The 15,473-nt window shown below is 43.8% G+C and overlaps 1 protein-coding gene across 4 annotated transcripts in view; it reads left to right on the top strand.

Annotated features, from left to right (window-relative positions):
* The window catches only part of WWP1 (WW domain containing E3 ubiquitin protein ligase 1), a 79,014-nt gene that overhangs the window by 58,390 nt on the left and 5,151 nt on the right, over window positions 1-15,473 (top strand). For all 4 annotated transcript variants that reach the window (XM_075270349.1, XM_075270350.1, XM_075270352.1 and 1 more), the window contains exons 10-19: window positions 786-960; window positions 1,473-1,527; window positions 1,609-1,693; window positions 3,836-3,964; window positions 8,719-8,791; window positions 8,989-9,060; window positions 11,259-11,347; window positions 12,087-12,246; window positions 14,301-14,434; window positions 14,559-14,699. In XM_075270349.1, the coding sequence (XP_075126450.1) occupies window positions 786-960; window positions 1,473-1,527; window positions 1,609-1,693; window positions 3,836-3,964; window positions 8,719-8,791; window positions 8,989-9,060; window positions 11,259-11,347; window positions 12,087-12,246; window positions 14,301-14,434; window positions 14,559-14,699 (1,113 nt within the window). The remainder of the gene's footprint in view (window positions 1-785; window positions 961-1,472; window positions 1,528-1,608; window positions 1,694-3,835; window positions 3,965-8,718; window positions 8,792-8,988; window positions 9,061-11,258; window positions 11,348-12,086; window positions 12,247-14,300; window positions 14,435-14,558; window positions 14,700-15,473) is intronic.

The raw sequence follows: 15,473 nt of genomic DNA, 5'->3' as shown, positions 1-15,473 counted from the left end.
CCTCATGGAATTCAATGGAGAGGTCGTCACCCTTGTGTGTGCCCTTCGCATTAAAATCTACAGGATTATAGGAAGTGCTAAGCAATCCTGTGAGTCTTAAAGATGGGACCACTGCTTTTGAGTTACCAGATGTTTATGTAAAGCCCCTTTTAAATATTTTATATATGCAAAGCGCATCTATGGTTTTAAGAGAATCATTGTGCCGGATGTAATGGTGGCAGCACTCCTATTGTGGTTCCTATTGATTTCAGTAGATCTTTTGCAGCAGGATTGCAGTCTGTGCTGCATTATCCAGAGAACCAGGCGCCTTATAAACCTCACCTGGCAATACATTGTGAGCTCTATGTGGGGCTCACAATCTACATTTAAAAAAAAAAACCAAAAAAAAAAAAAACCTCACCTGGCAAGTCCTGTACGGTGATACCTTCACTTAAAGGGGTATTCCCTTCACACAATGGGATGGCAACTTGCTGTACAATGTCTGAATGGAACGGCACTGGCACTCCCTTCATTCACCAAGGGACTGCTGGAGAGAGCCAAGTACAGAACTTGGGCATTTCCAGTCATGCAACAGAAGTCTATGGAAGTAGCCACTAATTTGAGCGTATGAAACCACGTTGTCATGAGGAGCAGGGGTCTCTGCAGTCAGATGTCCATAGGTCAGCAAGTTATTCCCCTATCTAAGCAGAATACTCCTTTAAACAGGCAAAAGGTTCTGCAGCATGCATGCCTAATTTTTTTTCTATTTAGTTTTATAACTTTAAAAACTCCTTTTTGCTTTTCAGGTGGGAAAGAAGGGTTGATGACCGTGGTAGGGTATACTATGTTGACCACAACACTAGAACTACGACATGGCAGAGGCCTACCATGGAGTCTGTCCGAAATTTTGAGCAGTGGCAGTCGCAACGCAATCAACTCCAGGGAGCTATGCAGCAGTTCAACCAGCGATACCTCTACTCGGTAATTCAGACCCATTCATGGATTTTGGTACGGCTGGATTTGCAGTGGATTCCACCTCACATGGAGGAATTTGGAGCAGATTTTGATTGAAATCTGGAGCTGATTTAGAGGCAATAATCTAAATCACAGTATCCTGCTTATTCTTCAGTCAGCTTTTTACCATTGAAATGAATAGGAGACAGATTTTGCAATTCGTGTGATTTTTTTTTTTTTTTTTTTTTTTTTTTTTTTTTTTTGCAAGGTGTCTGTGCCGCATTTAAGAGCGGCGAATACTGGAAAAGCTCCTATAACTTTCTCTATTTGCGTTTCAGCCCATTCAGTAGAATGGATGAAAACTCAGATAACTCCTAATCAGAGCGTCAGATATGCCGTATCTTACACACACGCACACAAGCATTCATTCCTATTCTACCGATGAAGCTTTACTTGGTTGCATTGTAGACTGTTGGAGCTGGTAGACCGGAGATATCGTATATTGTATTAGTAATAACATGTGACATATTGAATTCCAGGCATCCATGTTATCAGCAGAGAACGATCCCTTGGGCCCTTTACCACCAGGCTGGGGTAGGACATCACCATTATTATTACATTCCTCTGAAAGCTGGCCGCCTGATAAAACTACTCACGGCACCATTTGTTTTCCAGAAAGAAGAGTGGACTCTACGGATAGAGTGTACTTTGTGAATCACAACACGAAAACTACCCAGTGGGAAGACCCTCGAACTCAAGGGTAGGGACAAGCCCCTCTATTTGCTTCTGTCATTGTCTTCTATGGTGGAGCTGTCACATCACATTGCTTCATTCCATGTTCAAGAAGAGACGCTTTTCCTTTTATTTCGATATCCCGGTGTTTGCTTCAATGCTGCGCACTTACAGAACCAAAACACTAGCGCTCTCTGAGGTGCCCGGTTTGCTCCCCTTATCAAAGTACACATGACTTGTGGTTAGCTTGTCTTCCAGGCCGTATGAGGAGGTTGGATTGTATATGAAGAGATTCTTTAATAATGCAGTACCTGTCACCTCTGGGAGGTTTTTTGGGACAGACCAAATATTAGTTACCAGTCATGACAATCCATATTAATTCCTCGCTGGCTTCAAGATCTCTGCTTGCTGGTGTTAAATGGGAGCTTTTATGCTTTGAAGGGCACAGAAATCTGCCCTGGTCATATGATGGTGCCCTTCTCTTATGGATGGTAACAGAAGAGGAAATCTGATTTTGTGACGTTTGTTCGGGATTTTTTTTTTTTTTTTTTTTTTTTATGGTTCCCATTAAGTAGCAGCAATTAGAGATCTGAAGTTTTCATTGCAAAGTGAATAGGTTTCATAGGTTTTTTTTTTTTTTTTTTTTTTTCTCTCCAATGATTTGCTCTATTTTATAACTACTAAAATTCATTGCTATGGGCATCTACTTCCCTTTTTGGCACATAAGGCTCAATAATATACCACAATCTGTGAGCTGTGTCCTGTTGGGTATGCTCACGTCATGTGCAATGTGTGTGAATGCCCCCCTATGAATACAGCACGTAAAAGTGCACTTTACCTTTGTGTCCAGGAGTGTGACTTCCTCCTCCTTTTGCTATGAACATGCATGTGATGTTGCCTGGTTAGAGGAGATCTGTTACTGGCTGTCCACCATACCAGCTAACATTCCTTTCCTTAACCTAGTGCCTAGGGGCTGGACAGATCCCAGGAGCCTGGCACAGGCTTGCCCAATAGGAAAGGGCATATTGGCTCCTGGAGTGGTGTAACTGACTCACCCTGTGAAAGGGTAGAGGGTGCACATACGAATGCTGGTGGCATGTGAACTACTGCATCTCCTATCCTTGCTGCAAGACCCCATTTGGATTTGTTGTCCCTTAGTAGTACAGATTGCAAGCTGTTACCAGGAGGGTTGTCAACGGAGGATACTTTTTATGTCATTTTCGTTTCCTTTTCTTGGCGGCTTAAATAAAAAAAAAAAAAAAAAAAAAAAAAAAAAAAAAATCCAAAGCAGACTCCACTAACACCCAGTTTAAGCATATATAGCAGGTTGCTGTATATTGGCATTGTTAGAGGACCTACAGCTCTCCTGACATGTTTGTGTACATACGTGCTGGTGCATTTATTGTAAGGACCCTCTGTTATTCCTCCTGGAATGTATATGATTTGAGGTTGTCACCTATCCTCTATTGTCCAATCCATGTCGCTGTGTAGATAGGGTGACCGCTGTGACAGCGGACTCTTATGGTGCCTGATGAACCCCATTATCTGTCAGATGTACTTTTTTTTTTTTTTTCTTTCTAATGTAGATTGTGAGCCCCACATAGAGCTCACAATGCAAATCTTTTCCCCTATCAGTATGTCTTTTTGGAATATGGGATGGAAATCCATGCAAACACCGGGAGAACATACAAACTCCTTGCAGATGGTTTTTTGCCCTTGGTGGGATTTGAACACCAGGACTCCAGCGCTGCAAAGCTGCAGTGCTAACCACTGAGCCACCGTGTGGCCCCTAGATGTACATTTTTTTTTTAAACTGAAACCACTGGAGGGAAAAATTGGACTTTGGTCCAGCGATTGTTCACATATACTGCAATGGAGTCTCCAGATGTAGCCTGCAATGCAGATGTGAACATAGCCTTAGCTATTGATGTATTCATATATTTCCCAGAGCAGTAACAGAGGAAAAAAGGACACAGCCTAATTTTTAGAAAAGATGTTCCAGCCTTGTTAATTGCAATAAGAATTGTTAATCTGCGCTATGCGATCAGATATGTCAGAGACCTGAGCGATCCTCTTTCCATTACTACTGGCAGTGCGTAATCTGTGTATATTTGTCAAACCTTGCTGTTATTAGAAAGGCTTCTTATTAATGGTTGCTCCCTCCCCACAGTTTACAAAATGAGGACCCTTTACCCGAGGGCTGGGAAATTCGGTACACACGAGAAGGGGTAAAGTACTTTGTAGATCACAACACAAAGACCACTACTTTCAATGACCCCCGGACTGGAAAGTCATCCGTGTAAGTAATGGGAAGCATGAGCAGCAGTCAGCTCTGCGGCGCGGTACAGCGCGTGCTGGGGAATGGTGTGAACAGCGGGCTTAGGAACGCACAAGTGGTTTTGTCTCTTCCTAGCAGTGACTATGGCAGCTGCAGACCATTCATTACTTAATGATAGACTGTCGGAGAATGAACTTCAGCTTCTGTACCAGCCGCCATCTTGTCCCTCACAGTGATAATAATCCGCTGATTGCTTGGTATTCAGCGTGATTCCTTCATTCACTGCCATAGTCACGTGTGTGTTCCCGGCCTTCCAACATGGCCGCACTGCTTATTTACATGTGTGATTTGCATATCTATATAACTGTATAATACACATGTGGCGCTTGTATATCTGCTCATTGTACAGGCAGCGGTCTCTGGCGCCCATGTGGAGGATATACATACAGCATGTATAGATCGCCATCTGCAGTGTGTGAATCATGTTTTATTTCACTTTGGCTCATCCGATATACAGCTTTATTCACACTGGCATTCTCATGTCATGTCTCTATATGAATACAGTGCTTGGGGGGCGAAAAACAACTCAGTAGGGGTAGAGTTATTGGAGCGGGTGTACAAGAGTGTCTTTGTTGCTCCCAGCAACCAGTCACAGCTCTGCTTTCATTTTACCACAGTGGCTGAGAATATGAAAGCTGTGCTGTGATTGGTTGCTTTGGGCAACAATGGCCTACTTGACAACTGAAGCCCAATGGGGGAGATTTATGAAACCATTTTTTTTGTTCCCACAGTAACCAATCACAGTCAAGCTTTCATTTTCCTAGAGCACGATCGAAAACAAAAGCAAGGCTGTGGTTGGTTGCGGTGGGAAACAAAGTCCAATAGATATCCAGTTTTCACGAACCTGCTCCATTGCCAAGATGAGGGCCATAAGCTGTATGCTGCGTGTCTGTCCACACTGCGGCCTCTATGGACCATGTTATCTGTACTAAAGGCTTCATAATGGCTGCCCAATAGACATGTTTTAGGTATCCTCAGCCCCCCCCCGGAAGGCCCTCAGGTGACGCTAGAATGTGATCCAAGTGTCTTACTTTAAGAATTCAGCACCCACTTGACCCGTGCACACTATCGTGTGAATGATGCCGCAGACAGGCAATCTATTTGCCACATTTATCGTACCTTCTGAGCCACAATGATAGATTTGGAAGATTTTTGGGCTATTTCACAGTTCATCAATGTTTGCCAGTGTTGCGAGCAGATCCCATAACCCCAGAGACTCTCAATGAGCCTCTGTAGTTACCTGATGAATGGATTTTTATGTGCAGTTTTCCATGAGTACCACTTAGCAGCTATACCCTGGAGGACCCCATAATTTTCACTAGAGATCAGAGAGTACTATTCGAAATGGCCATTTCGAATAACCAGCACCCATAGGAATGAATGGAAGCAGCTGGCACGCAGACTTTGCCGGCGGCCAGCCACTTAACCCCCTACGCCCATTCATTCCTGTGGGTGTGTGCTATTCGAAGCGGGAGTTTCGAATAGTACTCGCTCATCTCTAATTTTGACCCCATTTAGAGGATCTGTATGAAAACAATGTCTGAGCGTTCTCATAGGACAATACATGCAAGTCTGAGAGGGATTATAGGTATAGATGGCTCTTGTTCAAGGGTCTCCATCTCCCTTAGACTTGTGTGAAGTACGTAATGCACTTGCTCGGCCGTCATGCTGAACAACACAGGCTTTATGGCTTGACCATGTGGACAGGTTGGGGGCCCCTGTTTGGCTGCGCAGTAGAACCTACTGAAATGCAGTACTTGGGTTAGGTTCACACTACTGTATCTTAGTCTGCTGTTGTGATCAGTCATAGATCTGGAACAGATTGAGAAACTCTTTAAAAATAAGAAGGGTGCTCCATCTGCACCCTCATTCTAACATTGAAGGGTGACTGTGTATGGAGAAGGTTCTCCATCTGGATTCGTCATTACATTAGAGTCCATATAACTGACCAGGACAATGGAGTAAAATATGGCAAGGTGAACTTATGAGGTGCATCTAGAAGTTACTCCTAAGTGTCATTGGCAAGTATAAATCTTGTCTAGAGGAAAGTCATCCTTGTCTTATCCAAATATACTGTAGGTTTCCATACAGTTTTTGGATGCTTGCTCGCTGTTCTGGTTGTACCGCCATTATGGCACTTTCACAATAGTTATGCCTCTAGTGCCACCTGTTGGGAGGCAGCAGTACTACAAGTCAGCGCCCAGGCCTTGTAAACAGGTCTTGGGACACAACTAGAATGTAAAACTTTGCTCAGACAACTGTGATGCAAAATGTCAGGCAAAAATAGATCTGCTGAACTTAATGTAGCCATGCAACATCATCACATGGAGCCACAGATTCCACCTAAAAAAAATATGTGGAGAGAAGTCCTGCAAGGAGGACTTTTCTCTATGGCAGGGGTCAGCAACCTTCGGCTCTCCAGCTGCTGTGAAACTACAACTCCCAGCATGCTCCATTCACTTCCATGGGATTTCCAAGAACAGCAGAGCAAGTATGCATTCTGGGAGTTGTAGTTTTACAGCGGCCAAAGGTTGCTGATCCCTTGTCTATGAGGTAACCAATTTTTAAGCAGGCAAGGTCTCCATCTTTCATGTCCCCATTCGGACCTGAACGACTGAGACCTGAATGCTAGTGTGAACCTGGCGTAATAAATTACCAAAGTAAAATTGCAATTGTTCCTAAGCTCCACATTGCCCCTTACTGTTCAGAAATGTCACTGCAGTAGCATGCAAGGTGGGTAATCCACTCTACTGCCACCTCCACCCCCCTATTTTCTGCCATCTTGTTACTTTCCCAAAGCGTGTTACATAACTACATGTCCTACCACAATGTGTGACTGCGGTAATGGTCAGATTGTGACATGAGGGAATTTTGTGGGATTATAACCTATATGAGATCATAACACATTTTATGCCATTTTAATGTTTGGAGCTGACACCATGCATGCCATAATCTCCTACCCTGCTTTTTTACTAGCTTTTGTGTGGGTCAAAGTCGGCATAAAAATCTGCATGTTCCTTGGCTTCAGTGCAGACTCTTGCTGTATGTCCAGGCTCCTACTTGTTCATTTGGCTGCTGTAGGGAAAGTCCTGCACCCCACCTGTGCAAGAAACTGCTTTTGATCTTGAACAGTCTCCTAGAGATCTGAACTGCTCTAGAAGATTGGATCAAGATGTTGAGTTCTAGGTTGAAGCTCATCTGCCATAAATTCCGCACATGCCTTTAATATCGTGTGTGGGGGTAAAGCTTAAGAATGGGTTTGTGTGCTCTGGTAGATGAAGAATTGTGATGTTCAGAAAGTCTAACAAAAATGTAACTTATTGGCACAGTCCACCTCTGCAACCTTTTTGTTCCAAAATGCTTAAAATGGAGCGACTTTCACATTGGCCTTAAAGGGATCCTATCATTGGATAACTTTTTTTTTTTTTTTTTTTTTTTTTTTTCTTCTTCTAACAAGTAGCAATGGCCTTAAAGGTTATTCTTCTCCTACCTTTAGATGTCTTCTCTGCGCTGCCGTTCGGAAGAAATCTGGGTTTTTCTTCGGTGTGCAAATGAGTTCCCTTGCAGCACTGGGGGCGTCAGCAATGCTGCTAGAGAAATCTCCAGCGACTCCTCCATCTTCTTCTGGACGGTCTCTCTGTGTGTCGTCTTCCATCCTGAATTTCAATCTTCTAGGCCTCGGGCAGAGCCGACTATGCATGCCCGGGCCACAAGAAAATGGCCGCTTACACCAGCTTACTGTGTAAGCGGCCGCAAAAAAAAAATAAAAAAAAATGGCTGCTTACTGTGTAAGTGGCCAATTTCTTGTGGTTGCGGGCATGCGCAGTCGGCTCTGCCCAAGGCCTGATGGCAGAGCTGACTGCGCATGCCTAGAAGATTGAAACCCAGAACGGAAGAAGATGGAGGTGTCTCTGGAGATTTCTATCGAAGCATTGGGGACGCCCCCAGTGATGTGAGAGAACTCATTAGCATACCGAAGAAAACCCAGATTTCTACCGAACAGTGACACGGAGAAGACCTCTAAAGGTAGGAGAAGAATAGCCTTCCTTAAAGCTATTCCTACTTGTTTGTCAGAAAAAAAAAGGGTATCCAATGATGGGATCCCTTTAAGAGGGTCTTCTGGTCCTAAATGGAGTTTTCATACCGATGCCCTTAGCACAGGATTAGGTCATCAGTATGTGATCTGTTTGGGTTAGATACCCAGACCCTGCACAGATCAGCTGCTCAAGCAACCTCCATGTGCAGTAAATTGCTAATGGACAGGCGGTGCGTTCAGTGCCGATGCCATCCAAGTATTGGTAGCAGCACAGCAGCTCCATCCACTGAAAAGTGGTGGTTCTGGTGAACTGCAGCACCTCTCATTACTTGGAACAGGAGGGGTGCTGCACTCTCCTCCCATCCTTCAGCAGCTGCGGTACCCAGAGGATACTAGGAAATCTTGAATTTTAAAAATTTGTAAATTCTTTCAATTTTAAATTTTGTATTTTAGATACATTGAAACAATTAAAAAAAAAAAAAAAAGTTGCAGATGGGTGGCCTGTCTCTTTTAGAATTGCTAATATTCCGCATCCTACAATATGCCGCTTCTGCCATGACCCAGGTCATGATGAGATCCTCTGTTTTAATAAAGCAACAATCTTTTATAGAAAATATAACATTTAATTTTTTTTTATTTTTTAAAGAAACTAATTTTTGTATTTCTTTTGCGCTTTCAGGACTAAGGGCCCGCAGATTGCTTATGAGCGCAGTTTTCGGTGGAAGCTTGCCCATTTTCGTTATTTGTGTCAGGTAATCATTTTTAAAGGTGGCTGTGTCATGACGAATCGCTTGGCGCCAGCGGCAGAACGGTCCCTCCTATCTGTCGGCGCAGGCTGTGATTAGGGAGATGCATTCGTCTTATTTCTCTCCGTTCCGCAGTGTGTTCTGCCGGCTGCCCCAGACTTTGCAGACATGAAATGCTTACTAATTTCTAAACTTCTTTGCAGTCCAACGCCTTGCCGAGCCATGTGAAGATAACTGTTTCCAGACAGACGCTGTTTGAAGACTCTTTTCAACAGGTACGTATTAGTGGTACGAGGGGGGCTAACCTCCAGGGACCCCCGCTATAGTAAATAGAATACAGCATACTGGTACATATCCCACACATGCAGACGCAGATTATCAATCTCTGACCTATTCTCTTAAAAGAACAGATGATCTCTGCTTGTAATATACTGGATGTAGCAGAGCTGAAACCACGGTCTAGTGTAAGAGGTGAAAGGTGTGCATGTACGGCTCTGTTCAGATCACATTTTTGTTGCAAAAACCTATAAAAAGGTTTACGGTCTCTGCAGGTTTCTATGAGCTGAGAGGTAAAGGGTACCTATCGTTGGGACAAATCTTTGACATGTCCTAGTGATATCGGCCCAGGTGCCAAGACCTTCACTGATCACTTGGAAAGAGACAAAGCACTGGAGTCCTGGACCCTTTTAGCTCTGCTTGGCTATCCCTGGATACCAGAGTGTGTTGGATGGTCTATGGGATTTTATGGATCTATACAAGGAGAGCGAGCAGAAACTAAGGGCGGGTTCACACTAGCGCAATACCTTTGTTTTGCAGGTTTCTGTTTTCTGTCGGCAGAAGACGGAAACCCGGCATTCAGTGTGTGTTTTTTTTTTTTTTTTTTTTTTTTTTTTTGTTTTTTTGTTTTTTCGTTTTTTTTTTCGTTTTTTTTTTTTTTTTTTTTATAACCGGACACACAGTCCTGCATGTCCGACTTTGTTTCCAGTTAAAAAAACAAAAAAAAACCAAAAACCCGGTTTCACTGCGGAGAGGAGAAGACGCTCACCGGCGAACACTTTGTGCAAAACGGAGACCGGGGCGCATGTGAGAGCCTGCCCTAAGTGGCACAGCGCTCTTTGTTTTACTGATCAGACACCTAACGATGAAAACTTGATCACCGGACACACGGACTGTAAAAGAACGCACATTAAATCAATGCAAAATGTAACGGACACAGCTAGTGTCTGATGCTAATGTCCACCCAAGATTTTGCACGAACATTAGCATTGAACACTAGCCGTCGTACACTGGCGGTAGTGTGAACGCCCCCTTACCTAGTTCTTTCAGTTTTTCATACGTTGACTTACCTGGTAGACATGGATGTGTAGTTGCCAGTAACCCAATATACTGCCTCCAGCTCTTCTGTTTTCCATGTCTCAACTCCTTCATAAATGGCGGCCGGCCAAGCTCGTACAGAAGCAGTGAAGCCCCCTCTAGTAAAACTAGTGATGAAATTCCTAAATTCTGCGATATAATTTCAATAAATCAAGCATTATATTTTGAAGTCATACCGTATATACTCAAGTATAAGCCGACCCGAATATAAACTGCGGCCCCTAATTTTACCACAAAAAACTGGGAAAACTTATTGACTCGAGTATAAGCCGAGGGGGGGAAATGCAGCAGCTACTGGAAAATGTCAAAAATTAAAATGGCCGGAGTTTTTGGGTGCAGTAGTTGCTGGGGAAGGGGAGGGGGTGTTTTGGTTGTCTGTCTGCCCCTTCCCTGAGCTTGAGGACTGTTTCTTTTCCCCCCACTTGGAATTCAGTCTGGCTGAATATAGGGTATCTGCAGTGCTCCTATTAACCCCTTCCTGACAGAACAGGAGCACTGCAGATCCCCTATATTCAGTAGACCGGGCACTGTCAGACACAGGGATACCTAATGTGTTTGTGTCACAGTCATTCTCTACTTTTATATGTATTCTGGGGAAAGTGAGAGTGATTTACAACTTTAATTTAATTTTGTTTTTTAAATCTTCTTTTGCACTGTTTTATGGGAGACTCTATACATTGATATTGTGGCCGGTCACCCCTCCATAAAAAAATAAATACTTTTTTTTTTTTTTTTTTTTTGCTGTCTCAAGTATAAGCTGAGGGGGGCTTTTTCAGCACAAAAACTGGGCTGAAAAATTCGGCTTATACTAGAGTTTGGTTGCTTTTTTCCCCCATCTCCTCTGACTGCGATTCCACAGCTTCGACTGGACCCCAAGCTGTCCTTCTCACTTCCAGTTTTGGTCACCTGACATGGGCCAAGAGGACACCGTGGCCGCCGTGACCGTTTCTTCATTGCCTTTCACATACAGATAATTGTGCTAAGACCTATTAATATTCATGAATTCAGGTTTCCCTGTATAAAAAGCAGAGACTCGTGGAAGGTGACGAAAGTGAGTTGGCAAAGGTCTCATATTTTGTATTTTTTTTCCCCTATCTAGATAATGGCGCTGAAGCCTTACGACTTAAGAAGACGATTATACGTGATGTTCAGGGGTGAAGAAGGTCTAGATTATGGAGGCTTGGCAAGGTAATGTTCTTATATGTACATAAAGGGTGTGTTTATAAATAACCTTAATAGGGGCAATACTGTGACTCAGTGGTTAGCACTGCAGCCTTGCAGCGCTGGAGCCCTGGGTTTGAATCCTGCTAGGAACAACATCTGCAAGGAGTTTGTTCTCCTCATGTTTGCGTGGAATTCCTCCCATTCTACAAAGACATACTGATAAGGGGGGGGGGGGGGGAAAGTACATTGTGATCCCTATATGGGGCCCACAATTTACATGAAAAAAATAAAAATAAATAACCTTAATAAAGCACAAGATTAATGCAAAGAATGGGAAGTCTGTTGGGCTCCACACACTTGTGGGAATAAGATGACTTAAGATGTGATTAAAGGGGTATTCCAGGACGTTTTAATGGACCCAGGACTCTTGTGAATCAGCTGTTTGAAGCAGCAGCAGCATCTTAGTCCATATGTTGTCACATGGCCTATTTGCAGCTCAGTCCCATTCGAGTGACTGCGCTGAGCTACAATACTAAGCAAAGACTCTGTACAATTGTACGGCTCTGTGCTTGGTCTGTACTGAATAGGTTGCAGCCTGAACGGGGGGCCCCGGTGTCAGATCCCAGTCAATTTCAATTGAGTGGTATCTGACACCCTTAGAATAGCTCATTTAAAATTTAAGATGGCCGCCAGTTTTGTCTGCTTTGTATAACCGATCTTAGAAGGGAGACTGACTTTGACTGTACCTGTTCTTTTTTTCCAGAGAGTGGTTTTTCCTCCTCTCACATGAAGTGCTGAACCCCATGTACTGCTTGTTTGAATACGCCGGTAAAAGCAATTACTGCCTGCAGATCAACCCGGCCTCCACTATCAACCCCGACCACTTGTCCTACTTCTGCTTTATTGGCCGTTTTATTGCTATGGTCAGTTCTGGTTTCCTTCTGATAATACTGCAGTATATTAGTGCTATGCACATAGACCTGTACATGGAGGACTCATAGGGGACAGTAGCACAGCTGAAACTAACAAACCACCGGGTTAAAAGATTAACTTGCTTTTCTTTTTTTCTTTTTTTTTTTTCTCCATATAAACTGTGATCTTTGTACAGATTTAATTTAAGATTCACAACTTCTCATTAAAACACTTTAAGGGTGAGTTCACACTGAGTATACGCCATCTTATTCTGAACGTAAAACACGTATAAAGCAGTTCCCATTCATTTCTATGGGAGCCGGCATACGAGCGCTCCCCATAGAAATGAATGGGCTGCTTTTTTCACTACGAACGCTCCCATTGAAGTGAATGGAAAGTGCCCGCGTGTACAGCTAGCTCTGCTCATGCCGAGCCGTACACGTGAGCACTTTCCATTCACTTCAAGTGCTCGTAGTGAAAAAAGCAGCCCATTCATTTCTATGGGGAGCGCTCGTATGCCAGCTCCCCTAGAAATGAATGGAACTGCTTTATACGTGTTTTACGTTCAGAATAAGCTGGCGTATACTCAGTGTGAACTCACCCTTAGGGCCCCTTCACATGGAGTTAACGCGCGTGTATTTTGGCAAAATACACGTGTAAAATTCAGACTCACATTGACTTCAATGGCATTTTTGTTTACACGTGTCAAAATGCACGTCAAAATACACGTGTAAAATGTCATTGAAGTCAATGGGAGTCTTATTTTTACACGTGTATTTTGCCAAAATACATGCGCGTTTACTCTGTGTGAAGGGGCCCTAATACGATAGTTACATGCTAGTTTAACCTTTGTCAGTCTGCAATTCACAACCCAACAGGGTGGCTGTACATAGACCAGACATTAATACCAGAATATTACATACATGTGCACACTACTTGTACACCTGACTCTGGGTTCACACTAGCGCCCGGACTCCGTTTTCAGGTTTTGTCTTCTGCATGCAGAAGACTGAAAGCTGTCAGACCGGGTCCGGCTGTGAGCGCTGGTGAGCGTTTTATGCTCTCCGCCGCGAAACCTTTTTTTTTTTTTTTTTTTTTTTTTTAAATCGGACAGAGTACTGCATGTCCGACTCTGTGTCCGGTTTTAAAAAAACGGTTTCGCGGCAGAGAGCATAAAACGCTCACTGGCGCTCACGGCCGGATATCTTTCAAACCCATTCAAATGAATGGGTATGAAAGAGTCCTGCAGGTTTCCGTCTCCTGCCTCTGTTTTGTGCAGGAAATGGAAACCTGCAGAACGGAGACCGGGCGCAGATGTGAACGAGCCCTGACATTTACAAGGAAGTTTTGGTAAGATTTTACCGTGACGTTTGGCAGATGTTACAGAGGTTGTTGTGCCTAAGACTAAGAAATCCCATTGACAGTGGGACATGCTGAGTGTTACTAGCTCTCCTGATAGTGGTGAAGCGGACTTAAAGGGGTTGTGCCTTAAGATGCGTAGCCTCTACCCACAGAGAAGTGTTAAATCTCTGGGTTTCTGACCACTTGGTCCCTCAGCTACCAGGAAAACAAGGACTGAGACTTTGCATCTCTCTGGGGATGACTTGCCAGTGTGCTTGTGTGACCAGTGCTCCAGTCCGTTCCATGGAGCTTATTCAGTCCCATTGAATCATCGTTCATGCAAGTGCACTGGCGCTTCATTCACAGGGATTTCCAGGCCCCCATTCTCCTGGTCGCTGGAACACCCAGCTTTCTGACCCACCACACACTCACCTGGGAATAAGGGACTCTAATGGCACCACCCCTTTGAATATCTGACTTGGTGACAGACTCCCTTTAACTTCCTAATCTCCCTCTAGTGGTGACTGCAGGACACTACGTTATCTTTTGTAGGAGATTGAGTTCAGTGTCCTTACAACTAAGCTCTGACCACTGTAAAGCTATAAGGAATCTATACACAACATTGAACCTTATTACAACAGGACTATAAAAGCGGAGCAGTAACTTTAAATCAATATGGAGTCCATAGCACGCAATAACCGGTCACTGGCTTCTTTCTCCCCAGGCTTTGTTCCATGGCAAGTTCATTGACACAGGATTTTCTCTTCCTTTCTACAAACGGATGTTGAGCAAGAAGCTTACCATCAAAGACCTGGAGTCTATTGATCCAGAGTTCTATAACTCCCTCATATGGATCCGGTAAGTCCTGGGGCAGATTCTATTGTAGTATCCAGTTTTCTCTCTCCCGGGTTCCGGTATATTTCTATAGTATTTCTCTCTATAGTGATGTTTCCTATGAAAATGTTCTTTCTCTTCTCTCCAGAGACAATAACATTGAAGAATGTAACTTGGAGATGTACTTTTCTGTGGATATGGAGATACTAGGAAAAGTCACATCCCATGACCTCAAACCTGGGGGATCCAATATCCTTGTTACTGAGGAGAACAAGGAGGAATATATTGGGTAAGTGAGCGCAATTGGGAATACTAGGCTGTGTACAGCTCCTAACCAGGCGTGTCCCTGAGATTACTTACAATACCAGATCTACACAATCCTCCCCACAGAATCTTCAGGAAGACTGACATTACCAATGCTAGTCTTCATGGATCCATTGCTGGTGGAGAATGTGACTCCAATATAACAAGACGTGTATAGATATCCAGCATAAAGGATCATTTGTCACAAACGATCGTAAATCTGGTGCCCCATGCATGCCCGCTTTTCAAGAGAGCGGCACAGGAGTAACCAAAAAATTGTCCATGCCATGTCCTCTAGTGTGTGACACCATGGGGCTGCGTTATAAAGACCGGCTGGTTTTGACGATCCCTGCACCGCCAGGGTTTGCACCTAATTTATGACCTGGTGCTTCTTCTGGGGTCCGAGCACCTAAACAGAAATCTCACACCAGCTTTTTGCCCACATAGATTTCTGGCATCATTATCCCAGAAGACTGGAGGAAAATGATAAATCTGATCCTGCCCCATCTCGTCCTCTTGGAGTAAAGTGGCACAGAATTTGCTGAACTAGTGAAAAACTGACCCCATGTTAAATTGAACCTCTCTATACTGTTTGGGTAGTCCCATCTTGGCATCATAGATATAGGATCTCTCCTCTAGGACCCGCTTGTGCTTAGCCGTTTTTGGAACGACTACACCACCCCTTTTGCATTCACTTGCAGCCATGATTGAGGCCCTGTTCTCAAGACAGAGGAGGAACCCGTATCTATCAAGATGGCAG

The sequence above is a fragment of the Leptodactylus fuscus genome, chromosome 4 (assembly GCF_031893055.1).
Source record: "Leptodactylus fuscus isolate aLepFus1 chromosome 4, aLepFus1.hap2, whole genome shotgun sequence".
Classification (NCBI taxonomy): Eukaryota; Metazoa; Chordata; class Amphibia; order Anura; family Leptodactylidae; genus Leptodactylus; species Leptodactylus fuscus.
This window is presented reverse-complemented; position numbering and strand designations above follow the sequence as displayed.